At 49.8% G+C, this 27,580-nt stretch overlaps 1 protein-coding gene across 1 annotated transcript; it reads right to left on the bottom strand.

Annotated features, from left to right (window-relative positions):
- Positions 1 to 1,779: 1,779 nt before the first annotated feature.
- Positions 1,780 to 24,383, bottom strand: IGF2BP1 (insulin like growth factor 2 mRNA binding protein 1). Its single transcript, XM_072356609.1, has 15 exons — positions 23,818 to 24,383; positions 22,736 to 22,796; positions 7,093 to 7,141; positions 6,535 to 6,586; positions 6,198 to 6,261; positions 5,256 to 5,537; positions 5,002 to 5,136; positions 4,649 to 4,771; positions 4,186 to 4,321; positions 3,937 to 4,059; positions 3,625 to 3,741; positions 3,411 to 3,485; positions 3,005 to 3,136; positions 2,794 to 2,907; positions 1,780 to 2,219 (listed from the first exon to the last, which is right to left on the bottom strand). The coding sequence occupies exons 1-15, from the start codon at positions 23,990 to 23,992 to the stop codon at positions 2,127 to 2,129; spliced, it is 1,731 nt and encodes a 576-aa protein (XP_072212710.1). The 5' UTR covers positions 23,993 to 24,383; the 3' UTR covers positions 1,780 to 2,126.
- Between the last annotated feature and the right edge of the window lie 3,197 nt (positions 24,384 to 27,580).

Raw genomic sequence — 27,580 nt, 5'->3', positions numbered from 1 at the left:
TTGTCTTTTTTTCCCCTCTCTTGTTGCTCAAAACACACGGCTATACCTCACCCCAACTCCTGGCCTCACCCCACTGCTGCAGTGCCCCCTCAGGGACAGTAACCGCTGCTGTGTCCCATCTCAGCTCAATGGGATCAGTCTGGCTTGAAGAAGAAATAGTACAGAAATCAGTGCGAGGTTCGTTCCCCCCCAACCCCCACCCTCACCTCCCTCCTTATCATCTCCTTCGGGGCTCGCCCCGCTGTCCCCAATGTGATCAGAGCTTTTTTTGCTTTCTCCCCTTGCTCCCCAGTTTGTGAGACAGCACCAGCACTGAGCCCCCAATGGGGCCGGGTATAAGGGCAGCACGGTGCACACACAGCCCCATAGAGACAAGACCCGGCCCTACATGGGGCGGTCGCAGCAGTTACTGTCCCTTCCCAATACTCAAAATATTAAAAACAAACCATTAAAATATATCTAAAATATAAAATCCTCCTAAGAGTGACGGGAATCAGGAACCACCTTACATTCTTTTGACGGATCTATTTGGTACGGTCGTGTAAGAGGGGGCTGTTCCTGCTGTAGAAAGAAGAGGGTGGTGGTGATTGTGGGCTTCGTTTTAAAAAGAAGAAGAAAAAATATATATATATCTTCAGATATGCCAAATTTCAAAGAATGTGGGGTTTTGTTTTGCCCCAATCTGGAGAGATTTGGGGCAGCCGGGGGTGGGGGAGGTTGGGATATACCACAAACAGCCCCATGAGGGTTAACACCAACCAGCATCCCCCAGCTTTGCTAATGAAAATACTCCATTCCCCTGAGTGCTTTCCCCCCCCCCTCCTAGGAAAGAAAAGATTCACTTAGTGGGCTCAGCCACACACAAGAGATACCAATGGGATTTCAGGGCTCATATGTGTACTGGGAGGGAAAGCTGAGCCCCAGTCCCAGCAAAGCCCCAAATCCCTTTTGGTTCTGAACCCCAGATCTTTTTTTAGCTCTCATTTCCCCATAAATGGATTACTGAAGGATGGACGTTCATTCACGCTTCCTACCAAACGGGTTGTGCTTTGTTCCTATGTTTTATTGCTGTTGTTCAGAGGGAGGGGGGGAAAAAAAAAAGCAAAGCACTTCCCTTGTACATTCCCAGCACCTCTGCAGTTAAAGCTCTGCATCCCATTCTGCCATTAGTTCATAGGCCAAAAACAAAACAAGCAAAAAACCCACAAAGGCCAAAAAAAAAAGGGAAAACAAGCCCAAAACTCCCCCCAAAAAAATCAACTCTTTTCAAGTAATTCAATGTAACATAAAGAAACATTCAACCAAATGAAAAACTAAAGAGTTGTCCTGGAAAAAAAAGAACTGAGGTCCTGTCTTGGTTCCTAAGGCTTCAGAAGGCACAGCACTGCACTGCACACACAGCACAGGGGAGAGGAAAGCTCTCCTTCTGCCCACCCTTGGGTGCTGCTGGCATGGAAGGTTGCAGAGCTCCCAGGGGATCCAAATCCAATTGGTGCTATGGGGTTTTCCTTCCCCCTTCCCTCCTTCAGTCCCTGACAATGGATCTTGTTACCAGTGGAGAGGGGGGGGGGGGAGGTTGGTGATGGTCCACTGGAATATCTTAAAAATTAAAAGAAAAAAAGGAAAAAAAAAAAATATTGAAAATTAAAAAAAAAAAAGGGGGGGGGGGAGAAAAATAAAAACCCCAAAAAGAATTAGGGAAAAAAAAAGCAGATCCCAAAGGTTTAACATCACTCTGGGAACATCCATCAGCCACAGGGAAGGGACTGAGGGAGGGATGGGGAGGTAGAGCTGGGGTGGGGGGAGCCCCAGAGGCCCTGAGATGAGGGCAGGCAGTGCCTGCAGGGGCTGAGTGCAGTGCCTGGTGTTGGGCTCCATCCCCCAGCCCTGCAGCACCTCCCGCTTCAGTTCAGTACAGTGTCAGCATATGGAGCTAAAAAGGGGTCAGACGGTGCGGGTCTGGTTCTTTAGCCCCATCCCTCTTGCCTTGAAAGCCAATCAAAACTGCCTTTTAGTGTCGACCAGTTAATGAAAACAATTGCATCTGTCTATGGTAACTGATTCCCAGCCACTCTTAAGCCTGGCATTGGCTTGTTCCACTTTTCACATTGGTGTCAGTGCTGCTCTCATTTCCTCCTCGCTTGCAGCTGGCCGCTCTGTCCCTTCTGGTGCTGCTGCTTCACCTGGGCCAGGATGTCCCGGATTTTACGCTGTGCCATCTGTGGATGAAAGGAGCAAAAGGGGAAATGCAGGGAAAACAGTACTTGAATGCCACGAGAGATATGGCTGGATGGGAAACCATTGGTCAGCCAGGGTCATCCTGTTGGCCATCAGGACCCCCACGTCCTTCCTACCAGAGCTCCTTTCCAGCATCTCAGCCCCCATCCTGTACTAATGCTGCAGTTATTCCTCCCCAGACATAGAGCCTGCACATGTCCTTGTTAAATCTCATCGCATTACTCTCTGCCCAACTCTCAGCTTGTCCAGGTCTCACTAAACAGCATTGCAGCCTTCTGTGTCAGCCACTCCTCCCGGCTTTGCACCATCATCACGCTTGTTGAGGGTGCATTCTACCCCTTCCCTGGGGTCACTGATGAAGATGCTGAATACATGTGCATGTACCCCTCACCCAGCTCTCCCTCCTGCCCCCACCAATCCACATCAACACACAAAGAGGACAGCAAACAGCAGCAGCAAAGCACATAAAACACTCCCATAGGAGGAAGCAGCACTGAACACAACCCTGTATGAGCCATCAGAGACTCCACCAGAACCGAGCTGCTGGGACCATACCTGGCTGGCATAGAAGTGCCCGATGATCTTCACAATGACCTGCTCGTTCTCATCGGGGGTCTGATCCCGTGGAACCACCACCTCTGCAGCCGTCAGGTTCTGCAGCTCATTGACCTGCAGGGAAGGGACAGAGACCAACATCACCACCCAGTGTGGGAAAGACCCCCATCCCAAATGCTCCCAAACCCCTTCCAAGCACAGCTTTGCTTACGGTTTTGCCCCCTTTGCCAATAACCCTCCCTGCAGCCGAGGCAGGGACACGGATGTGCGTCTCCAGCTTCACTTCTTCCTTCGGCCCAAAGAAGTTCTCCTCCTTCAGCTTCCCATAAATCCTGCCTTGTGCCTGCAGAGGGGAAGGAGCAGCATCAAGGCACTCTGTTCCCACATACCTCCAACCCAGGGACAACAGATTCCCTCCCCAAATCTTGGCTCCTTAGAGCTTTAAACCATCTCAGCCCCACGAGGGCTGGTGCTGAGTTAAGACAGGTCTCAGTGTCACACTGGGGAGGGCTGACTGTGCTGCTTCTCCCCACCCTGCTCTGGATGGAAGGAGATGGTGGAGGGAGCACCAGGTGACCCTGACACCCCACAATGATGGCAAGAAAGTGGGGGGGGACCTTGAACTGAGCTTCTGGAGGGCCCGTGATGACCACCATGCGCACTTTGGAGTCCGGCGTCTCTGGGGGTGCAATCTGGAAGGGGGGAAGAGAAACAGTCACTGAAGCACCCAGCCATATCACCCAGGTTTGTAGGGTGATTTCAGCAACAGAAAGGCACCCAGCTCAGCAAGGGGTGCTGGCAGGACGCTGCTCCTTAATGAGGTGACACTACCTTAATAGAGGCACTTGCGAACCGGGAGAGCTGCTTGATGTGCTGGCCCTTCTTGCCAATGATGGCACCAACTGCTTGGGCAGGGATGAAGACGTGTACGGTCTCCTGCTCTGGAGGCTGAGGGCACAGAACCACTGCTCAGAGCTCACCACAAGGATCCATGCCCCAGATCCCCCCAGCAGCGTCACCCATATCATAGGTACTGGCCAAGCACCCCCTCAACTGCATTTGCAACAGGTGAAGAGCACAAATCCTGCACACAAATGGATGTGACCATGCTGAAAGCACAAGGATCCTCAGCTGTGCACCTACCATGAAAGAGCTGTATGGAGCAGCCCCAGAGACACTGCTGGGAGGAGGAGGTACTGCGTTGGAGGAGGCAGGGAAAAGGCCAACAGCAGCCAGGTTGAGGCCAGGGATGAGATGAGATTGCAACTGAAAGAGAGAGGAGAGAAACGCTCATTGCTTGTACCAGGGCATCCTCTTAGAGCACACTGGAGGGGAGGTAGGGCAGGAACCCTGCCTGGCAGAGCTGCCGTCCCGAAGCTGAGCCGCACTCACGCTCATGGCTGCGACATCGTTCTCATAGGCTTCTCTCACTTTCTTCATGATCTCCTGCTCTGCTTTGCAGCAGTTCTCAATGGAGCCCTTCACTGTGATTGTTCTTTCAGGGTTGTACAGGGTCAGGTCCTGCAAGCTGATGGGAAGCCAGAGTTACACCAGTGCTGGCCAGAGCAGGAGCAGCATCATGGTTTGCTGCCTTCCCTAAAAACATGCTTAAAGAATAGAACCCCAGTTCTGCCTGCACCACAGCACAGTTCCAAAGGGAAGAGGAGGAGCATTCAATAAACATAATGCTAAGGTATATCAAGACAGCTTTGGGGATCAAAGCACTCATGCCACAGTCTGGCTTTCCCAGCTGGTTGGCAGGAATCTCTTTGCTTTCCTCACATCCCCCATATCTGCCTTCCCAGTTCCATCCACCCCAGGTTGGGAAAGACCAAAGACAGCAAAAGAGCCTTACGATGAAATGGTGATTTTTGTCTCCGTATCCTGCTCCACTTTCTTCAAGTTTCGCCCTTCTTTGCCAATCAGGCGCCCCACAAAGTTGTTATGGGCCAAGATTTTTAGAGGCACTTCATCAGCTCTTGAGAGAGGAAAGGGAAAACAACAAAATTAAAGGTTACAGCAGGGAGAAGAGGGATTGGGTGCAGAGTGACAAGGGAAGACCACGTCCCCTTGCTCAGAGTCCCCCAGTTCTCCCAAGGCAAGGTTCCCCACATCTAAACTGGAGCTCTGAGTGCTGGGATGGTAACAGCCCAGCAAGGAGCTCTGGATACAACCTACATGCACAGAAGGGGTAGGGAAAAACCTTACGTCTTCGTGTCCTTTGCCTCCTTCTGCATGATCTCCAAGATCATTTTGCAGGCAGCGGAGCAGCCCTCAGGGGTGGAGTGGATGCTGATGGCTTTTTCTGCAGCTCCTGCATTCTCCTTACGGTGCACATCAATCCTGCAAGCACAGCATCGATGCTGGAGTGGGACACAGGGCAGAGGCTTTGCAGCTTCACAGCATGTGCTGGCTGCTCTGCTCCCCCAGCATCCCTGCAGATTGAAGGGGAACGGACTCACTTGGACTGTGTCTGCTTGGTAATGTTCCTGATGGTGGCCCCTTCCTTGCCAATGATGGCACCCACATACTGTGTGGGCACCAGCAGACGGAGTGGGATGTCCACGGGCTGCTGCTTGACTGGAGCCCCTGCAGTGACAGGGGAGCCCTGCCGGGGGGCACCCCGTGCCCCAAAGCCACCCCGCCGCCCATTTTCTGGGCCCTGCACAGACTGCTCATCAGGGATGTAGGAGACTTTCAGCACGTGGTTCTCCAGCTGGTGCCCATTCAGCTTCATGATGGCTCTGGAGCAAGGAGAGAAAGGGTTGGGGTGAGGGGGTTTCCTACCTTTATACTTCATATCAGCACCAGCCCATCCAAAATGGGACAAAATCTACCCAAAACGGGTCAAGCCTGGATGTAACATCCATTGGGAAAGCACTGGGAATGGGGCACAAAGACTTCATCAGTGCCATGGGGACCTGACAGGACTTCCCACCCAGTCCAGATGGATCAAACTGCTTTAAGGGGGGAACCTCCAAGCAACCAGCCCTGGGAAGGGGATGGGAACAGTGGCTGCCAACAGGGAATGATCCCCAGCTCTCCTCTGCCTTGCAATATATTGGTGGGTATTTCAGCTGCAAGAGCAGAAAGCTGTCGATAGATGGGGCTGGCAGCAAGAGAAAAGCAAGAGAAAAGCCACAGCTCTGCACGGCTCTCCTGACTTCTACTGAGAGAAGTCAAACTGCAGGTCTCCAGAAAGAGCTCAGTGACTCCGTTTTGGGCTACAATGCCCCACAGCGGAACAGAGAGACAAATAACCCCATCCCTGCAGGATGCAAAGGGTCCAAAGATGCTTTGTAAAGCAGAAAAAGAAGGACAGAAAGGCTGCAGACCTGAGAGCAAAAACACACCCACATTTTCTGTTCCCATGGTGGCCCATGGGGTGGCTATGGGGTACTTACTGCCTGGTCTGCTCCCGGTTTGTGTAGGTGACATTAACCACAGCAGTCTCACTGTCTGTGTTCACTGCAAGAAAAGAGGCAGAAATTAGAGCCAGCGTGAGCAGCCTGGGCCATCATGCATGATCTTTGGCCATTGGACAGTGCCTATGTCTGTACAGCCCATGCTGCTTTATCACAGGGATGTCTTGTTTTGGCCAAGCAACAAGAGGACCCAGTCTTTAGCCATGGGTATCTCTGACATAGAACAACGTGTCTGTCCTCTTCCTCCTCCAGCCCCAAATAGCTAGGGTAGAAAACATTCAAACAACACCAAGTTGGCTCCTTCTTTCAGTCTTACCTTGCTCACAGTTTTCTACAGTGCCATATTGTGCTAGCAAGCCATCCAGAACCTGGGAACACAGAGAAAAAGCCCATTATACTGCAACAATCGGGACAGACCCAGGAAACACAGTCAGTCAATAAAGGAAACTTTCTGGTCATTCAGATTTCACAAGCAATTAGATGAGCAAAGCTGCTGTGTGCCCCAGGATGTTGGGTCAACAGGCCCCGGAGCCGGGAGAGCAGCAAGAAAAGGGAGAAGTCCCAACAGCTGGAAGGAAGGATCTGCATTGCTCCTATAATAGATAAATCATATAATGCTGTTATTAATGGGGATTTTGTTGGTGGATCTTGCATTGCTTCCACCAGCTGAATTGAATCCTGCATAGAAGACAAATAGCTGCGTGGATGCAAGGGTACAGCACCATTAGACCCAGTTAAAAACAGAGAAAAGGATGAACCAACTGTAAACCCAAGTGCAGAAACCCATAGGGGAGTCAGTCCTTAAATGTGCCCCACACTTCCCAGTGTAAGTCCTTGCATCTCAGGCTCATGCCCTGCTCCCTCACCCCCTTACCTCCCATCGTAGCTGGGGTGGGATATTTCTGATTTGAATTTTCCGGCTCCTGAAAGAAATGAAAAGCAATTAAAAGCCAGATTTGGTGTCAGCAACGGCTCCATCTCACACTGAACCGCTCCTCATTGATGTACCTAATCAAGCTTTACATTCCCACATGCTCCCAGGGTTTCTGATGGCTCTCCATTAATTACACCCTACTAGGCGCTACATTTATACTGCAAGCATCACTGTGAGCAAGATGCCCAAAGATCCACCAACCTTCCTGCATGGGCACAGCTACCAATACTGAGTTCTGCCAGATTGATTACAAGGATTAGGAAGCAAAAGAAAGGAGCCATGCAGTCATTTAACCCTGAAAGCAAATCTGGAGCACGAAAGGGAGACCATGAGGATGCCCATGGCACCTGGAAGCTTGGCTCCAGCATCCCACATGGTCTCTGGTCACTTCTCCACACACATTTTTAGCTTTTTCAAACCTAATTTCCCCTAAAATAGGATTTCTGGGGTGGATTTCTTGATGCCAAATTGACCCAGGAGGTGCTGCCATGGATTGCTATGGGTCTCTGGGGCAGCTCCAGCAACCACACACAGCCACATTGCTGCCACCCAAGAGCAACTCACCCTGCAGCAAAAACACCCAGGGACACCCTTGGAGGACAGCAGCTTTGTGTGGACAAACATCAGCACAATTCCCTTTGGTTAAACCTCTGCCCTCCAGCTAATGTCACTGCAAAATGCCCTCCGTGATCGCTGCCTCTAATTCCAGCCATCTAAATCTCAGCATCTGATTTAAGGCCCAACCTGAACTGAGCATCTAAGCACAGTGGGAGATGGTATCTGCCTGCAAGCTCAATGAGTGCGGAACTCCAAGATCCCTAAAGGAAAGGGAGATGGAATGCTATGACCATCAAACACAGCTCAACACTATTAGCACTTCTCAGGATAACACCTCTGGACTTGCACTCATCATGGACCTGGGTTTCAAATCCAAAATATTTGTGCCATTGTGCCATTGGGGAGTCTCCAAAACACCAAATTTTGTTACTGCTATGAAGGCAAACTGGGTGGATGGGGAAAAAAAAAAGTCCTGAACCCTTAAAACTGCATCACATCAGGAGGGATGAAGGGAGAAAGGGGGGAGGGGAGCACGCTATGAAACCAGATCCCTTGTTTACATGCTAATCCACATCCCAAAATGAATGGGAGAGAGAGATTAAGAAATTCAGAATGCAAAGAATGCCACAGTCCAGGGAGGGTCACAAAGATCTGAACTGATGGAGGAAACCACGTCTCCAACCACCCACCCCCTGCCCCAGAAACTTCTCCAGATAGCTCCAAGCATCCGCACAGGCAGAGCATGTGTTCTTCACATACGTGACCAGAATGAAATGCACCACGGAGAGAAAAGAGCCATTTATGTCCCCGCACCGTCATTCTGCTGGTGGCATCTCATTTTCTCCCCCCTTAAAAAGGAAAAAGAAAAAGCCCCTCTGAAGAACCAGCACCCTGAGCGCTCACTGCCCATCTCCATCAGTGCCTGTCCTGCAGAAGGGCTGCATGCCACCCTATGGGGCAGCATCCCAACTGGAACCAGCATCACTCAACCCTGAGGTCCGGCTCAGTTCCCTGCAGCGCATGGAAATCTTCCTCCCGAAGTGCAGCCCCTGCTCAGCTTTGGCTCCTTCGGAGCCCTGTGGTTAGAATTACAGAGGAAGTCATGAATAAATAAACCCATCTATTTGCTTTGCTTGTAAGCAGGTCCGACTGGATTTAAACCCTTGTCGTGAAGTGCCGCTCTTTGGAGCAGCCCAGTTCTGCTGCCTCCGACCTCTGCCCCGCACAAGGCTTTACTCCAAATAAATAACTCCGCTCATCACTGATTCCCAGCTTTTTATTCACCATGTGCCAGAGCTGGAGCTCCTCTCATCACTTGCAAACCCAGCACACGACCTCAGATGCGAGCTGGGAGTGAACGGATGGGGGTCTGCACACAGGGGAAAAAGGGGAGAGCAGCTGGAACGGTTGTGAATGCAGGTTGTAGGAATGAATCTCTGTGTCACCTTCATGCCCACACTGCTCTTTGTGACCACGGGATGTTAGCAGCCAACTGTGGCACAGTCTTACAGCGCTGACAGACCTGCAGAGCTGCCCAGCAGCCCCATGCAGACATCCTGGCTCTTCTTAGGAGCTGACACCTTGGAAATCAAGAACTGAGCAGCCTGATGCTCTCAGCAAACCCTGCCCAGCTCCAGCCAGGACATGCTGGAAAGATAAAACATTCAAACTGATGGAACAAAATGCTATAGAGCAATCTGGAGATTCCAGGGGATGGAGGAGGTATCCTCATCTATCCAGTGCCAATCCAATGGAGACTTCTTGCCCTCCCTTCCTGTGTCCATCAGAGCACATGGCTCATGAGAAAAGCATACCAGCAACAGCTTCTTTTCCAGAGCACACAAACCAAAGCAAAGCTGCTTATTTGAAGAACCAGCCCCATCCATTGACAAAATGCCCTCTGCTGCTCCCCAACAGCCCTGAACCCAAGATGAGACCACTCTCATTGCATCCCAGTGCAGCCAAAGCCCTCCCAGCATCGCTGTCAGTGCCTCAGCAGCAGCTGCACACTCAGAGCTGCCCATCCCACTGGGCACACAGTTCTGTATGTCACACAGACAAGCAGAACCCTCAGCGACAACCCCAAATTAGGTCTGGTTTTGTTTGTTTGTTTTCAATTTTTCAATCTCATTGGGAAATACCCCAACAATAGATTCAGCTGTTGGGATCTCCTTTCACATCGAGGAGAGTTGCCAGAGCCCTTCATTAAGAAACTGCTGGCATTCCCCCCAGGACTGGCACAGAAGCAGCAACAGGGACCCATGCAGGGGGCACTGACCTGCTCCAAGCCAGGCTGGGAGCCAGCAGGATGGGGGCTGGCTGCCACAAGCAATGGCAGAGCACCATCAGGGCAGCCTCTTCTTGCTCAAGGTTTCTCTTTCCTTTTGCAAAAGCTCCAAGGAATGTTTTCCAGGTCATGCTCTAAAAGGTAGAGATGCTACTTGCTGCATTGCCAGGGGAAGAGCTGGGTGCTTGGAGAAGAGCATCATCGCACCTACGGCAAAGTAGCAGCAGCTGGGATGAAACTCAGGTGCGTCCCATTCCACCTCACCTTACAGATGTGCTTCCTTCCAGAAAGTGCTTGGAGGTGGCATCCCACCAGCACAGCAGTGAACATGCAGTCATGCTGCTTTTCATGGAGTCACAGAATGGCTTGGGATGGAGGGGACCCCAAAGCTTACAAACTGATTTGAGTTGAGAAAGGGACCATTGATCCAGATTTTATCCTGACAATTTGATTTAACTTTAGTCCCAAAACACAAAGCCTGTTTAGTGAATTCCTGCTGGAGAAAGTTCCAGACCAAAGTACCATAAGCAGCCATAGCCCATCCTGTGTTACAGCATCAGCAATGGTGGGTCAAGCTGCAAAGATGCACCAGAGCTGCACATACACAACACAAGGCTTCTGTAGGATGCTCCCTTACATCCAATCCCTCCCAGACCTTTCTCCACCCCCTACCACAGCTTCCTCAAAGCAAAAGGTGATTGAGAGCACCAGGGCACCAAGCACTTCCAGCAAAGCACAGCCAGGCACCAACCGCATCCCTTCTCCTCCCAAAACCATTTCTGGAGCTCCTGGGGGCAACAAGAGAATGGCTAAAGCTGGAGAGACACGGGGAGAGCCACTAGAACTGAACAACATCCACGATGGATATTCAATCAAATGCAAATGTTATGCAAATTTAGGGGGTGAAAAAAAAAAAACAACAGCACATCCCTGATTCAATTAACAGCATTTCATTTATCTAGTTAAGCTTTGATTCAGGAAAGCACTTAATCCCGTGCTTAATGTGTTGTTGGTAGTGGTTCTTAATGTTTTAAACACTTCTAAATAGGAAAATGTGGTTGCTAAGACACAAACGTTGCTGGGGGACTCAAGAGAAAAGTTGCAGCTGAAATCATGAGTTTTTTCCCCTTATATATTGATATACTTTCAATTTTCCAGCATCTCTGCGAGGTGGGAATATCATCATCCCTGTACTCAACTTATTGACAGTGAGATAAGAGCACAGAGAGAGAAGCAACACATCACACCTCTCACCTCTGAGCACAGCCCAGCACCAGCAGGGCTGTCCCAGGCAGGATCTGTCCCAGGCTTCAGCCACTTTGCCTTTGATTTTCACTGTCCCTTCCAACTTTCTTCTGAACGCAAACCTCTGCTCCTCCCAGAAGTGCTGCAGGTTCAGGTTTGGTTTTTGTAGCCTTTGTGGTTTGGTAAGAAAAAAGGCCTCAATGTGGGCATGAGGAGGAACCACAGGAAAATCTTCTCCTAAACTTGTACACAAAGCAGAGCTCTGAGATTTGGAGCCATCACTTAACAGCACTGCAGGTCTCCTGTGCAAAACCACGACGCTTTTAGACCTCAGTTTAATGCAACTGGAGCAGCAAAGCAACTTAGTGCAATATCCTCCACTGTGATACACACGGCTCTTATTGCACCCCTCATTCTAGATCTTGTGTTCTTTCAAGCTCATCCCTTGCAGATTTAATCCAGAAAAGAACCCTCTTGAGATCATACCCTTAGGAAGTTAACAAAGACACTCAGCCTCTAGTAGCTGGAGAAGCACAGAAGTAAATCAGCCCTGGGGTTTTAGAGGAACGCATCCTCTGTGCAACAGCCTCACACGGTCCCACTCGCCCTGGCTGCCAGTTATCTCTGGCAAGCATGCACAACATGATTAATCCTTCCCATCAATCATCCCAGCAACCAGAATTTGATCTTGGACTAATAAATCTGTCTAATTGGCCTCTCCCCATTAGCTCTTTTTTGGAATCACACTTAATGACTGATGAGATTTTTCACGGAGATGCCAAGAATGAGAAGTTGTCCATGAACACCCCACAAAAGGCCTGGAGAACTCATTTTTGAAAGGAGTGCTACAGCTCAGGCATAGAGGGAAGGAGTGGTTGATGCCCAAAGGGAAGGACTGGTCAGTGCCCAGAGCTATAAGACATTCTATCCCATATTCCCTCTTTTACGAGCCTGCTGTGCCACCTCATTCCATCCCCCCACTGACTCCAGGTAGATGATGCTGCCACGGAGCTCGTGTCAACCCAGCTGAAGGCCAACATCTCACACCTCTGAAGACACAAGAAATCTCAAACAAGCCTCACAAAACCTTGATCTTCAGCAAACCCAGAGGAATCCTAATGATCTCCCAGACCTCTGCTGTTAGTCCTTGCCAAATCAATACATCAAGTATCTGCAGACAGGACAAATTGAATAGTAAGTAATAGAGAGGAAAGACTGATGGGTTTTATACAATGCACCCATTATCTTTCCGTTCTAATTTGCTGGCAGGTTGCCCTTTATTGAAAGAGACTTTTTCTGGTGCTCAGGACACATCCCACAGCCAAACCCAATTACACTTGGTGGGATCCCACAAACCAGTTCCAAATCCAACTGGGATGCACCAGTTCCTTCCTGGCAAACTCCAGCCACTACAGCTCACACCCACTCCTATTGAGATGCCAGTAACACAAGTTAAGAGATTTTCAACCCTTAAGAAGGCCTAAAACTGTAAATAAGTTGACCTTCATCCAATCTGACCCTTGAGCTGGTGCTGGCTGCAGTCAAGCACGGACTGGACAACAAATGTGGGAACATACAAAATGCTTTGAGGCAGTTTTCCTGCAGATATTACACACAGAGTAGAAAAGAAGAACGATGACTTGTCCCTCATCTCACCTGTCATTTGCATATCTCAAAGCACGTCTGAAACCATCATCCTGGAGAGCAGCTCAGCATAACTAAAGCAATGGGACAAGGGAACTTGCAGCAGTATCTGCTCATCCTCCAAGCATCAAAGCCAGCACTTCCAGCTCCTAAAGGTTTGTGTCATTCTTTGTTGACTTCTGATTTACTATGACCACATTCAGAGTGCTGCCCTTCACCCACCATGACTGATTTTGAGCTGAAAAGACCCTAAAGGTGCAATTCATGGATTCTCTCCCACCCACACACACCTCCAGGAACCACCAGCACAATAGATGCCAGCCCTCCAGGTTTCCCGCTGTCCTCCCTTTAAACCCAACAATGCATTAAATAAAAGCTGATATGGTGCGAAACCCACAGCATGGTCATCCCAACCCCTCGTCCCTTTGTCACCACCCCCTTTTAGGATGCTGGAGATGGTTTCAGCTGGTGGCACCCACTCCTCTTTGCCACCAGAGGGCACTTCTGCCCTCTTCCAGTTCCCAAAAAGCCTTTCTAACTGGTTTCCAGTGGCTCTGATGGTGCTGTGGGACTGGGGCTGCTTCAAAGCGAGTTCAGGCACTGCAAAGTAGCTGATACCAGTGGGGACCCCAAAACCCACCACCACATGCTCTATGATGGGTCTTAAGCCACTTTGATTTGTTAATATTCAAGTATCTCTACCAGGTGATTGACAGGTGACACCACATTGCACATAGTTTGCTTAGAGCAAGTGATCAGGACCATCTTTTTCTTCTGTATTTTCAGTGGGGCATTGGCTCAGAGACCCTACAAACAACACAAGCTCAGATGTTTGAGCAGGGGAGATGGGAAGGATTCTACTAAAGCTTAGGGGAGCTGCACAGATTCAGGTCCCCACCAACTTCAGGTGTGACAGCAACCCTCATTACCTGGTAGGTACAGATCTGTCAGATAAAACTGGGTCCAAAGGCAATGAGTTGGTCACCACACAGGGCTGTGCACTGAATCAGTTTTCAACCCAAATCAGGTTAAAACAGCACAATCACTGCATGCAGACAAGCCCCCAATGATCCAAGTAGTCAGAGACCCTTCCACCAAAACTCACGTTGAAACCCAAACTGCCATCCTCAGATCTGCCAGTCACCCCAGTTTGGGCAATGAGGTGTCACAAGGCTTTTCAGCCCTCCAACAACCTGCAGAGGGTGAGACAGCTGCAAGCACCCCACATGGCATCTCCCATTGCATCCCTCATCACATCCAGCATGGCATCACACACTGCATTGCCCACCATACACAGCATTGCCCATTGCATCCCTCATGGCATCACCTATCCCATTTCTCATCATATCCCACAGGGTGGGTTTGGTGTCATGACCAAATCTGTGGTTGAGTCCAAACCGGGTTAAAAGTACTACACTTTTTTTCCCCACTGATAAATGACATCAAAATGCTTCTGTGTGTCTCCTAAGGGAAGGCAAGGAGAACCAAAAAATGAGATTAAAAAGTGGGGCTTTTTCCTCTTCCATTTGCAGCACAAATTCCTTCAGTCCCCAGTGTTTGGTACAAGGTGACTCACAAGGGGTGCTCAGATCTCCCTGGTCTCCTCATTCTCCACACCAAAGCTGGGTGAGCAGCTGAAGAGATGTAGGGAAAACTATCTCACACTTGTCTATTTCATTTTGCATTTTGTTTGACATGCATTTATAACAAGAGGGTTGGGATGAAGAGGAGAAAAAGCTGAAGTTTGGATAAGACAGAGCAGCTGGGAAACCACAAGGATTGGGGCTCTTCTACTTTGCTGCCACCCATCCCATATAGAAGCACCTCAGCAAAGCCATTGAAAGCCCACCAAGACTTTGGCACAGGGAACATGGAAAGCTAATAGGCAAAGGGCTGCAGATGTTGGGGGGGAAATAGGGTGGTTATTTGTCCTGCTGTAACCAAATGCTCATCAGTGACTGCATGACATCCACCTAATGCTGTGTGCTTGGGCTCAACTTCAGCACATGTCCCATTACGGCACTGAAACAAGAGCAACAACTTTGAAAGGGCGACTTCCCCATTTCAAAGCGCATCCTTTGGAGACTTGTGAAGCTGAATCTAAAAGCACAAAACTCATTTGAGGGCATTGGCTTCTTCTGCAATTACTCCCCAGCAAACAGCTCCATAAGAGCACATGCAGCAGCCACAGCTTCTTCCCTACAGAGAACATCACAACTTTCTTTTATTCTTTAATCATTCCATCGATTTGTTTGTAAATACTTTTATGCCTGAGGCTTGAACCAGAGACAAGAAAACACACACTCGCAAATGTTTATATACGTGTGTATACACAGACGCTACTCTCTCTGGTGCCCAAGTCTGCTTAGACACAACCAGTATTAAACAAGAAATAAACTGGATAATATTGACATCCATGGATATAAGGCAGGACACCAGAGCTCATCCCATCCCTTAAGGTTTCCTGTTAAAGATACAGCATTTCCCAACACCTTACAGGTATTTTGGGGGGTATCTTAATACGGATCTCAGTTACTTACAGGTGCTTCTCTGCACACAACCTACCCAGAAAGTCTGACCCCACAGCCCTGAATCTCACAAGTGTAAGTAAAGGCAGTTGCTTTGCAGGTGACACACGGCAGAGAAAACAGAGACAGAAGTGAGAGCAGAACTCTTGTACCACTCCATCCCCAACTCTGCGCAACTCAGTGCTCTCTAGATCATATTTAATCCCTGAATGCTGATCTCTTCTCAATGCTTGCTCACCAGGAGGATCTATGCTTCCCAAATGCCTCATCCGACAAGCCTTACAGCCCAAGCACTATGTGCAATGGCTTTCAGTGCAGCTAAAAGCACAAAAGCAGTGGGACAAGCAACTTTTCTGGATCCAAAAGCCTGAACCCAGGGCATTCATCACACACCTCAGTGGCTCTAATGCAGCTGCACCCTCTGGAGTACTAGCAACAGAGAGAGAGAACACTGCTTGATCCTTCTGGCCATCACCTGGGGGATCCACAACAGGTAGGTTTTTCAGGAGTGCTCAATACATCAGGTGCTAATCACTTCTGAAAACCCAGCTTGTCCTGAGATGCTTAAACACAGCTTGGAACATCTGACTCTACATGCAAATACAAATCCAGCCCTGAGTGCATTCCCCCCCCCCCCCCCAACCCCTTTCATTTGGCTCTGGATTTCCATTCCCCCACCTGTCCTATACTCCAACAAGGAGCCTGCTCCCCGAGGAGCTACGCTTCCAACTTACAACAGCAAGCTGCCACGTGGGACCTTCATCCGAGTCAAACTTGCTTCTTTTAGTGCAAATCAATTTCACTGTAATCTCCAGCGCTGTTTACACTGCGCCGTGGTGCCACTGGATGGTGCAGGATCTGCTCCATGCATGGAGCCCTGCCAGCTGCACACACGCTCCTGCTGCACCGCTTGCTGCTGCTTTTATTATGGTTGCACTGCAGCACGGGGAGCTCAACCTGGCGGATCGCTCGTGGAAACTGCAAACCTGATTCTTCCGGGGCTGCTCATGGATTCGGTTTTGTTCCTTTCTATTGCTTTCCTCTACACAGATCGGGCAATTAAAGCAGGCAGAAAAGTGTGAAATTTCAGCTCCGACCATGTCAGAGCTCCCAAGTGTCAGTTACAATAAAATAAATGACCCATTTCCTGATGGATTGCGAGGGCTCCTCTGAGACGAGCGGACGGACAGATTTCTCCGCTTGTTTATTTTCTCTTTTTCTGGCAGAAAGGCTGCTCTCCTCTGCTCTTTGGCATTAAGGGCTGCAGCAGCTTGGGATGCTCTCGCTCCTGTACCACTGCCTTGGCAGCGCCCTTCTGGCTGCTGTCCCCAGCAACACCCCTCCCCTTGAGCCCCGCCAACTCTTGGCACATCTCCTCCAGCAAGAAGCTCTAGAAACACCCCTCTGCCTCTTCTTGCAGCTCCTGAGAAGAAGCATCCACCTGCAGAGCCCACAAAGCCTCCTCTCTGCGTGCCAGCACCAAACCCCATGCTCTCCAAATGAAGTCAGACACCAGGGGATGGGACAGGGCTGTGCAGTGTCACCTATGGGGAGGGCTGGCAGGAGGCAACACAGAGGCATCAAGCTAAGAGAGGGCTCAGAAGAGAGCTGGTGCCCCTGCAAGACCCTTTCCACAATGCCACCCCCCCCCCCCCATTTGTTGCTGGCTCTGCACAGGGGAAAAAGAAACGAGCGGGCTTCAATTAAAGCCCGATTTTTTTCACTTTAATCTCTCAATTGAAAATTGCTAAGATCCCTCCAGCATCTTCAGGAGCGCGCAAGGGATGCTGAACACAAACAGATGGCAAAGCAGTTTCCTCTCCCATTCAGTAGGTGATTAAAATCAGAAAGACGATGCACCCTAGGCATTAAGACCACCAGCTTTAAACAACACACCTGAGACTTCACAAGGGAAGAACACATTCCTTTTCCTGGGGGCTGGACCAATGTCTGAGTGGTACAAACCCTCCCGCTTTGGTCTGGAGCATCTCCACCAGTTCCACAACGGGGCTCAGGGACCCAAGTGGGAGGGACTCAGGGATTCTCCTTCCTGCACCCATCCCCCATTGGGTTCTTTTTTCCCCCTCCAGCTTCTCCAAACACACCAAACTGGGCAGAATAAGGACTTAAAGATACAAAAGGCTCAGCCCCACAGGTCCTGGCAGGGAGGAGGAAGGATGAATCTTGCACAACTGCATTTGTGCTGTTCCTCTCCCCTCCCCACCCCCCCAAATATCCCTTCTTTCTGCCCAGTCTGTTTGGTGGCTGGGAAACCCTCCCCCACAAACAGGAAGATTCATACAGTTCAGGAGGGTGACTTAGGAGCTCACGCCTTCACTTTAAGCTATCAGTGCTTCCAGGTATGCTGAAAAAATGACAGTTTTCACCTACAACATTTGATCATTTTTCTTTCTCTGCTGAATCAAACCCCCCTTTTACCCTCCAAAAAAAGGCTCTGCAACTCCTCCAAAATGCATTTCCTCAAAAGAAAACTGCAAACTCAGGTCTACAACTCCTTTCTCCTGCTCATCTCTTGTCCCTTCCTCACTTCTGGAGGAAGATCTGGTGTCTCCCAGTGCTTTGCTACACTTCAGGCTCCCGTTTCTCCCCATGCCACACAGGTACAGCACCACCTCCACAGAGCTCTTCCAAATCAGCTGCTCGATAAAACCAGCAGCATGGTTAGGAAAGAAAAAAGAAATCCTTCCTAGCTGCCTTGAAGCAGCAAGCAGACATCCCCAACTTCTAAATTCAGCACATTTGGAAACAAGGCACGTGCTGTGGAGGGGAAGGGGCTGCAGGCGGTTCCTCCTGCTCCCCCTCTCTCCCCTCCCCCCCAAACTGCAGAGCCCTGGGCCAACCCCATCCTCCTAAACCACCCCCCCCCCCCAAACCTACTGCTGACTCTGGAAAACGTTAACATTTCTAGGGGCTGGGAAAGGAGGGGGGCAAAAAAAATCCTCTCATTTATTTATTTATTTATGTTTAATTCTGAAAGGTCTCAGTTTTCAAAGCAAGTACTTTAACCCCACTTCCCTTATCCCGTATCTCTGAGCTCTGTTTGCTTGTTTTTTAACCTAAAAGGCAAAGACAGAAACGCAGGTTAAACTGGAGATGGGAACTCAGCCCTTAGAATCGCCACCGATGTGGCAGCTCCGTTTCACTGCCACTAAATGTATTCTTCTGAATTCCTAAAAACTCAACTACTTAAAGGGCATCTGGGCAGGATAAACCCCGTCTTCAATGGGTTCTAAACTTGAGGCTTGCAGAACTTGTGGCTAAATTGCAATCTCTTGTCCTTGCTCCTGCTTGGAAAGGGGGAAGCAAGGAGGATTTCTTTAACTTCAGGCTGCTAACTGTTAAATACATTCCTCTTTCCCCAGTATGTTAAAATTGGTTCAATTACCCCAGCTCTGAACCTAATTGACGAAACTTGCTGACAAATTATTAATCCCTAATTGAATTACAAATTATTTCTAGTTTTTTTTTCTACCTGGAAATTGTTAAAAGGGATTAATTTCCAAACAATCTCAGCAATCCAAATTCAGTACCGTGGAGCTCCCGGCTCAAAAAAAAAATGGGCATTCGGATTAAATTAAAGAACTCAATATTACCACCACCCTTTTGGGGAAACCAAGAGAGATAGGAACAAACTGAACCACGTTAAAACATCCTTGGAAAGGAGCACTCCTCCTGCCTCGCCATTTCCAAACATTGCTGTGCAGAAGGGTGTTCCTAATTATTTTTTAATAAGGCTGTAACTTGTAAAACAGACCTGTTTTAAAGGGAATTATCTTAGGAATGGATTAAGAATGTGGGTTTTTTTTGTCTCGATATTCCAGAGAACGCCTTTGTTTGTCACGAAGAACGACCAAACTTTTTTTCCACCCCACCTCCCCCCATCCCGTTCAATTTCCACACCATTAAAGTAAAACAGGGGGAGAAAGGCACATCTTCCGATTGCTATTTACAAACAAAGAGAGCACGCAAGCCGCTATCAAAACTCTCACATTTTTCCATCCCGATTAATTGCACGCGGCGCATCTCCAACAAGCAAAACAGATTTCAAACGAGGACTAAAAGAAAACGCAGCTTTAGGGTTTCTCCATCCAACTCCGTGCACCTTCACGTCCTTAACACCATTTCATAACTCCCACCTCCACTCGCTGACCCTTCTGAAACACGAGTGATTCAGGAACGACCTCTAATTCAGAACACCCCGAGCAAAACCCGCCTAGCTTTAAGCCTACTGCCTCTTATCAACCCAACTCCCTCTTCCCCCCCAATTACTCGGTTTCATTCTCTCTGGTCGACTCACTTCCACATTCCTCATATTTGGAATGTCTGCTTGATGGATTCACTTTTTTTTCTCCCCCCCTCGCCCCTCCTCCTTCCTTCCTTCATTCATTCTTTCTAATGCTCTCTACTGAGCTCTTTTCAGGTTTGAAGCTCCCACCTCTACCCCCAGACTGACTTTCCTTTTAATCTCAACTTCGAAAAAACCAAACTTTTTTGTCTTAAAAACACGTTATTTTCATTCTTTTTAACCTCCCAAAGAACAAACAGGAACCATTTTTTCCACACTCTGGAAACCACCTTTTTTTAGCTTTCCCCACATTTTTCCAACAGCAAAGTCACAGGGAAAAAAACAACTCCAAAACAGCAACAAATAATGGTTAAACTTATTTAAACTCAAGAGTTGGTAACGAAACAACATATTTAACAGCAACGACCCTCTTTTTTAACAGTGATTTTTTAAGGCTTTGTTGTTGTCTTTTTTCCCCAATATAGCTCCCAATGATTACTAAGATAAGTTGCAGCTTTGAGTGTTATTTAAGGGGGGAAAAAAAATCTGTAATTAAACAGCTCTAAATCAGTTTATCCTTCTTGTGCATTTTGGTGCATGCACCGATCACTCCCTCACACCACATTAACAAATCCTCTGCTTTTTTAACCCATTTCTGCTGCAGCATTTAAAGACAAGAGGGGTCTTAATGAAGAAAATACACCAACAGGGGAGATTTATTTACAACATGTAATTTCATCGTATGCATTTCAACCCGGCTCCTAAACTTCAGCATTTGCAATTTCATCGAGAGAAGAAACACAACCATAAAGCTGAGTTTTATTTTATTAGTGATCTGCAAAGCACATCATTGACCATCGCTTTCTTTCCCACGTTCCTACACTAAAATAAGCAAACCTAAACACGAGGTTTAGGGGGGGGTGGGGGAGGTGGGTTGTTTTAGATCGCACCAAAACCCATCTGATTTTGTCCTCTCTGCTCACACTTAATTAACCATATCCTGCTCTATGTGCCTTTAAACTGGAAAATCCAGTCTTAAAAACAAGCAGTAAGAAGGAAAAAAAAAGGCAACTTCAAAACGGAGAAGGGTGCCATCATTTCAGCCTTGATCCAGGGAGAGAAGAGGAAAGCAAAGCAGGCAGGAAAGTCCACCAACAACCTGCAGAGTTTACAGCTGTGCCACAGTTGCCTTCGCTGATCCAGAAACACAAACTCACATCCCAAAACTGAGGCAAAGAAACTGTAGCAACCGCCCCGCCAAGCATCCAGCCACCCCATCACGAAGTGATTTCCAGCAAAGCACATGAAGAAAGTCAACAGCAAAAATGGCTCCTGCAGCTTTAAAGGCGGCGGATGGGGGCTATGGGGCTCAAACCAAAGCCCCCTCTCGCCCCCAGCCCAGGATTTAGCAACCAGACGTAATGAACTGCACTTCTCCTGGTTCTCATTAAACCACGCTAACGAACCTTCCCCCTTTGCTTCCACCCATTGTAAAGTTTCACCCAGCATTTCTTTGAATTACAGACGCCAAAGAAATATTTACATTTCCATTGAATTTCTCCCGGAGTGCTCTTAGCAAAAGTCAGAGGGGGGAAAAGAGGGGAGCAAGGAAATACTCTGAGATCTTCTCTGTTCCCCCAACCCATTGATCACCAAAAGGACTCCAAATAATTATGAAATCGTGGCGCATCCCCCTCCCCTTTTTATTTTTTCTGATTTATTTTTGAGCATTATTACATTACCCTTCGTAGGGTAATTGCCTTTCCAATAACACACTTCGATTCATTGATACTGGAGCCAAAGGGAGACTCCGAGCGTTGTAACGACTGATATCGATCCCCATTTCATGAGGAGGGTATGGAAAACCCTACAGGGGACATTATTAAATGGAGTTCTGCCTTTAGGGTCGGCTCCACCGCGGGGCATGGCCCCCTGCGAGGAAAGGATTGCTGCCAAACCCCACAGCCTCCCAGTGGGGCCGGGTCTACACAGGCTCCCCAAAGGGGTCCTCAGCCAGCAGAAAAACCCCAGAGTTTGGGAAGGAAGAGTTTCCTTCTCCACCACGTTGAGCGCCGGGGCGGCCACTCCATCACGTGGCGGAGCGGCTGCATGGCCCAGCGCGGGCACCAGGCCTTGAAGAGAGCTCACCCAGCTCTGGGGAAGGGATCAGGATCATCCCAAAGACCCCCACACACAACAGTGAACCCCCTCTGGGCCCAACAGTTCACTGCCTGCACCCTCAGGGCCCTCCAGGCCCAGCGTCCCGCGCGCCCTCAGCAACAAAGGGCCAAGAAGATGGGGAGGGCTGGGTAGGCCGAGCTGGGCCGCGACGCCTGGGAAAAGCATGAAGAAATGGGGTTCCAGCCCCAAAAAACAACAAGTTGGGGGGCAAGTAGGAGCTAAACCAGCACCCCCACACAGCCGGGCTGAAAACCACACACCAACACGCAAACAGCCCCATTTTTATTTAATTATTGATGTTCGTTTTTAAACCCTGGCCCTCCATCCCGGGTAAATTTCACCCGTAAACGACAAAATAAGCAAAGAGGGTGTTTAAAAACTTGGCTGTTCTGTGGAAATAACAAAAGGTTTTGGGAAACTTCTCATAGAGCAACGCTGGGAAATTCTTCCAGTGCCACAAGTTTGAAAATCCCAACCCCAAACGCCATTCATCACTTGGGTGAATGGAAGGCGAAACGTCGGGACCCCAGGGTTGTTTTTTGGGGTTTGTTGGTCTTTATTTTTCCTAACAAACAAACTGAAGTAAAACATAATCCTAAAGAAAAGTTTCCTTTAAAAATACACTAAAGATAAGAAAGGGAAAACTGATCCTCAGAGCCGTTCCTCACCTCGCTGGGCCATACCCAAAGCCAAACCACCACCATATCTCCTTCCACATGCACATATTTGGATATAATTTTTTTTGCCTCCTTCCTCTTACGTTATTATTTCCCCCCTCCTCCCCCTCCAAAAAAATTAAAACATAAAGAAAAAGTAATTAAAACACCGTATTACCTTTGCTTTTTAGGTACTGAGTGTTCAATCTCTAGCTGTTTTCCATGCAGCTCCACTTTCCCTAAAAACAAAATGTGGCTGTTTTGTATGATCTGGGCGGGGGTGGTCAGAAAGCTTTGGGTAACATTCTATCATGTGCAACTTCCCATTTCATTCCAATCACTACAAGCTGCCATTAAAAAAAAAACTGCTTTTTCGTGCGTGTGTGTGATCATAAGTGTGTGCTATATTAAATATAAGGCTGACTTCTAATGCGGAGCGGTGAGTTCTGAACAACGTTCCTTAGGAATATTTAATCCTGTCCTTCATTCAGCTCCGCTCCGAGCGAAAAGAAAACGAGGCAGAATATTTTGAGATCAATTTTTCCCCCCCCCTCCTCGAATTCCACGTTTTTGAGTCGTGCACAACAACTCCGGCCAGATCATTCCACTTCCCCATTAAAAGGGGCTCAAAAAATTGTTTAACTCCACGCTACGAATGGATTTCTCTTGGAAAACGGGGCGGATTTCCACACCGCCGGTTTATATATTAATTGGGGGGGGAGGGAAGGGAAAAGAAGAAGGGAGCAGCAATGGGGAGAACCCGGAGGGAGCAGCTTTAAGCGAAGGGAAAATATTCCAACGTTTTCAAAAATTCACTGTTTCCCGGGGAGCTTTTCTTTCCACCCCCCCCCTCCTTCTCTTCCCACCACCCCCCCCTCTCCGTCTTGCGAGCAGCATGGCGACCTTCGCGCTCCTCCGCGCATCACATGCCCCAGGAAACCCAGTTTGAAATCAAAATGGCCCAAAGTCCCACCCCACCGCCACTGTCGCGACGGGACCCCCGCGCCGAGCACCGCCGGGACGGGCACCGTGCAGCCCCCCTAAAGCCGTGGGGAACCGTGGGGAGCTGCGGGGGCCCCTCTCCGTCTCTCCCCCCCCCCCAAGTGCTCGCAGTTACGAGGGGAGAAGTGGGGTCTGCCCCGTTCGCTGATGCAAACCCCGACGGAGCGTAACGGCCCGAACCCCCCCCTTAATCCCCACCCGAACCCCGACGGGGTCCCGCAGTTCTCCAATCGAAAGGGGTCGGAGGACACCGCTTACCCGAAAAAGTTTCGATGGCTTTCATGGCCCATTGCTCGTCGGGGCAGTCCACAAAGGCATAACCGGACTTGACCAAAAACTGCCCGCTGAAGGAAATCTTGTGGTCGTTGAAGACTTTCTCCAAGTCGGCCGGAGTCACGCTCTCATTTAGGTTCCCGATATACAGCTTGTTCATGGTGGCTGCCGGCGGGGGGCGGCGGGCGGGCGGTGGCGGCGCGCCGGGGCTCGGAGCGCGGCTGCCGGAGGGGCTCCCACCGTACGCCCGCACCGTCGGACAGCGGCCGCCGTCTGCCACCCCACAGCCGGGGTTGAGGCTCGGTGGTCCTTTTCTTTGCACACTCCCTCCCCCCTCCTTTGCCTTTTTTTTGTTTGTTTCGGGGTGGGGTTTTTTTTTTTGGTTTTTTTCTCTTTTTTTTTTGGTCGTTTGGTGGAGTTTTCCTCGCAGAGGGGTGCGGCGGCGGCTGCTGCTGCTGTTGGGGGTGGGGGGTCTTAAAGAAGGGGAGGGGGGTGGCTGTAATGGGGGAGGGCGGCGGAGGAGGCGGTGGCGGCGCCGGCTGCGGGGCTCCCAAAGCGGCGGAGCGGCACCGGAGTGTCACCGGACGCCTTTCGGCAGCCGGGCACCGCCTCTAAATAAAACCGACCTGGAAAATGAGTGAAAATGTTTGCGGGAGGAAGCCACGTGGTGATGCAGGAGGGTCCGGCCCCCGGGGGGGAGGGGCCGGACGGGGGAGTGGAGGAGGGTGGGTGGGTGGGGGGGGAGGGGGCAGCCTTCACTTAATTATTTATTTTAATTTAAATACTACGTTATTTACCTCCACACATACACACACCCCTCTTCGGAACGGGGAGCGCACCTACTCCGCGTTCCCCTCACACCACCCCCCCGCCCCCCACCCTCATCACCCCCCACTCCACCCTTCGGGCCCCGCCCGTCCCGTCCCGTCGGAGGCACTTTCCCATCTGTGCAGCCTCCAGCCCCCATCGCGCCCCTCCCCCCCCCCCCATCTCTCCCCTCCCCCACCCCTCTTCCCCCGGTGCCTGAATGGGATTTTTCTGGGTGTAAAAAAAAAAAAAGAAAAGAAAAAAAAAAAAATGAGAAAAAAAAAAAAGAAAATAAAAAAGAAAGAAAAAAAAAAGAAAATTAAAAAAAAACCCCAACTTCAGCATCAAAGGGGCCGGGAGGTCCCCTGGCGCCAGGGGAGCGGGGCTGCAGGGGAACGGCCCGACCCGGCGGGGTGAGCGGAGGAGCCCCCGGGGAGGGCTATTGTCCCCGGTATTGTTTTAAGCCCTTCATGTGCAGCCCTGCGGAAGCCTTCGGGGAAGGGGGAAGGCTCCTCCTGGCACAAAAGGGCCCCACGGTGCAGCGGGATCGCTCCCCCCGGGACACGGGGTAGGGGGGGTTGGGAGGGGGGGAGACGACGCGTCCCGTCGGCAGAGAGAAGCAGCCCCCCATCCCCCCGTCCCTAGAAACCCTCCCTCCTCTTTCCCTCTTCGCCTTTTCTGGAGGCTTTTTATTTTTAGGCTCGAGATGGATTGAAAATAGCAGCGACCCCCCCCCACCATCACCACCACCAGCACCACCCACCCGGCCGCCTTCCTGCTGCCTCCCCCGACGGGGCGGGCGGGGGACCCCGGTGCGCCGGGGGCTCGGCGCAGGCGGCTGCCGGGTGAGGGGCGGGGGCGGCCGTGACTCCCTCCCGTGCATGTAGAGGCACGGGCCGGCCCCTCCGTGCCTGCAATTAAATGTAACGCGCTCCTGCCTGCCTTACCCGCCGGGCCGGAGGTTCCGTTCTCCCCGTCCCCCCGATCAAAAAATAAAATAAAATAAAATAGAAAAAAAAAAAAATTAAAAAAATATATTGAAAAAAGAATTTCCCGATTTAAATAATAATTTTTCTTCTATAGAAAAAAGCGTTCCGGGCGCGTTTAACCCGAGCGATATACAAGCATTGCGCCCCCCCCCCCCCCCACTCCCCGTACCCAACCCGGGGGTGGCACAGCGCTGCAGTGCGGTCGGGACGAACCCCCCCTCCCTCCCTTCCCGCAGTGCTGAGCTGTTCTTCGGGTTCTCATCGTCCATCTCTCCTCTGTAGCAAAGCTGGGAGGAAGAGCCACGTGGAGAATTTGTTAGTAAATAAATTTGGTGGTATAAGTCGAGTGTGTAAAGCTTTAGAAATAGGAGCATCTACCCAGGGGTGTTTCACTGTAGGAAACTCGTATAAAGATCAGGGAAATTTAAAGTGAAGAGCCTTCAGCTCTCCCTCCTCTGATGCATTCTGCTGTCCTGGGGTTTGAGCTTTGCAAACACAGAGATGCTGTTCACAGTGGGCGCTTTGGTGCCATCCTTCCAACTGCATCGCTCAGAGCAACAAAGTGAATCCACCAAAGGGGGTTTTGGATGGAACTGCTGTGTCTGTGTGTGTGTTTCGGAGGAGTTTGCTGTAAGCTCAGGTCTACATTCACAGGTGGAAAGAAGCAAGCAATGAAATTTGGGAATAAATCTCCTGCAGCTCCCAAAGTGGCTGGGAAGTGGAGTGTTCACCCACGGACACAGCAGGCACAACTGCTGCCTGCTTCATATCCAAGCTCTAATCTACACCCGAATAGTTGTTGTTGGTTTACAGAGCACCTTCCCCGTGTAACACATCCCTTAAATAATGAAATGAAAGAAACCAAGCCCAAAATAACAACCACAACAACAAAAAGCCCTGACGAAAAGAGAGAAGGCTTCCGTTTAGACCCACAACGAGGAAGGCTATCAGTCAACCTCCTTCCCTCGGTGGAGCATTCCAGTTGTAAGGTATTTAGGGAATGCAAACAGCAGAGCCCAAATCATTGATCTGCTGCTGGGTGATAGGGCTGCTCTCAGCCCTGGGTAGGAGGAGGGGCAGCTGCCCTGCAGTTCCAGCTGCCCCATGGAGGGCAAAGCTCTATAAAACCCCCCAGAAGGGGAAAAGGGCTCAACCTCCCCAGGAACGGCAGCGATAATCCAGTGGGATACGTGGAGCTGAGCGCTGTCAACTTCCAACAGTAGCGTGGCCTCGTTCCTCCCCCAGCACTTCCCTGCTGCTTTGAGCTCCCTCTGAAGAGCGGATTTCTTTGTGCAGTTTACACCACGTTCCAATGGGTCCCTCCATGCTCTGCAGCCACGTGAGGCTGCGTGTGATTTTATACCCCAAACGTGACCCAGGCTAAAAGCTGTTGGGGTTGTTTGGTGTGTGGGGGTTTTCTTTTTTTTGGGGGGGGAGGGAGTTGCACGGTTGATTTGTTGTCGTTGTTTTGATAGAAGATTTCCACCTTGGAATAAAGCAGAGAAACTCCTTCATGACTTTTTATTATCACTTTACAACACCAAACAACCCCTGTTGTCACACAGGAGTTTAGGGGGAACTTCATATTAAGGTTAAAAAAAAACAAAACAAAACCCAAAAGGTGGGAGCTGAACGGTGGATGATGCACCCATGGGTGCAAGGGTTCGATATGGAAAGGTGCAATTCCTGCCCATTGGTGAAGTACTGTTGTTGTTCTGAGGCAGAGGAAAATTAAACCAGAAATGATCTCTGTGGCAGAGAAGTGGGGAAATGGAGACGTTCACATCCTGGTATCTTTTCTGGCAGTTGCCATTTGATTTTGGTTTAATTTGTTTAGATCCTTTTTTGGTTCGGTTTGGTTGCTTTTTGGTTTTAAATGCCCGGTGATGGTGCTCCATTTCCAATTGGTTAACACAGGGGAACACCTGAAGCTCTGAACGACGCTCATTTCC

The sequence above is a fragment of the Excalfactoria chinensis genome, chromosome 24 (assembly GCF_039878825.1).
Source record: "Excalfactoria chinensis isolate bCotChi1 chromosome 24, bCotChi1.hap2, whole genome shotgun sequence".
In the NCBI taxonomy this organism is placed as follows: Eukaryota; Metazoa; Chordata; class Aves; order Galliformes; family Phasianidae; genus Excalfactoria; species Excalfactoria chinensis.
The sequence above is the reverse complement of the archived record's forward strand: the minus strand, read 5'-3'. Positions and strand labels throughout refer to the sequence as shown.

Bases quoted from the DNA above. Each gene is read 5' to 3' on its own strand.
- IGF2BP1 (XM_072356609.1), bottom strand. From the start codon at position 23,992: ATGAACAAGCTGTATATCGGGAACCTAAATGAGAGCGTGACTCCGGCC. The intron at 6,587-7,092 runs GTAAGGGGGTGA...CTGTGTTCCCAG, and splicing joins CACCCCAGCTACGATGGGAG to GTTCTGGATGGCTTGCTAGC. The intron at 3,742-3,936 runs GTAGGTGCACAG...CTGTGCCCTCAG, and splicing joins CTCCATACAGCTCTTTCATG to CCTCCAGAGCAGGAGACCGT.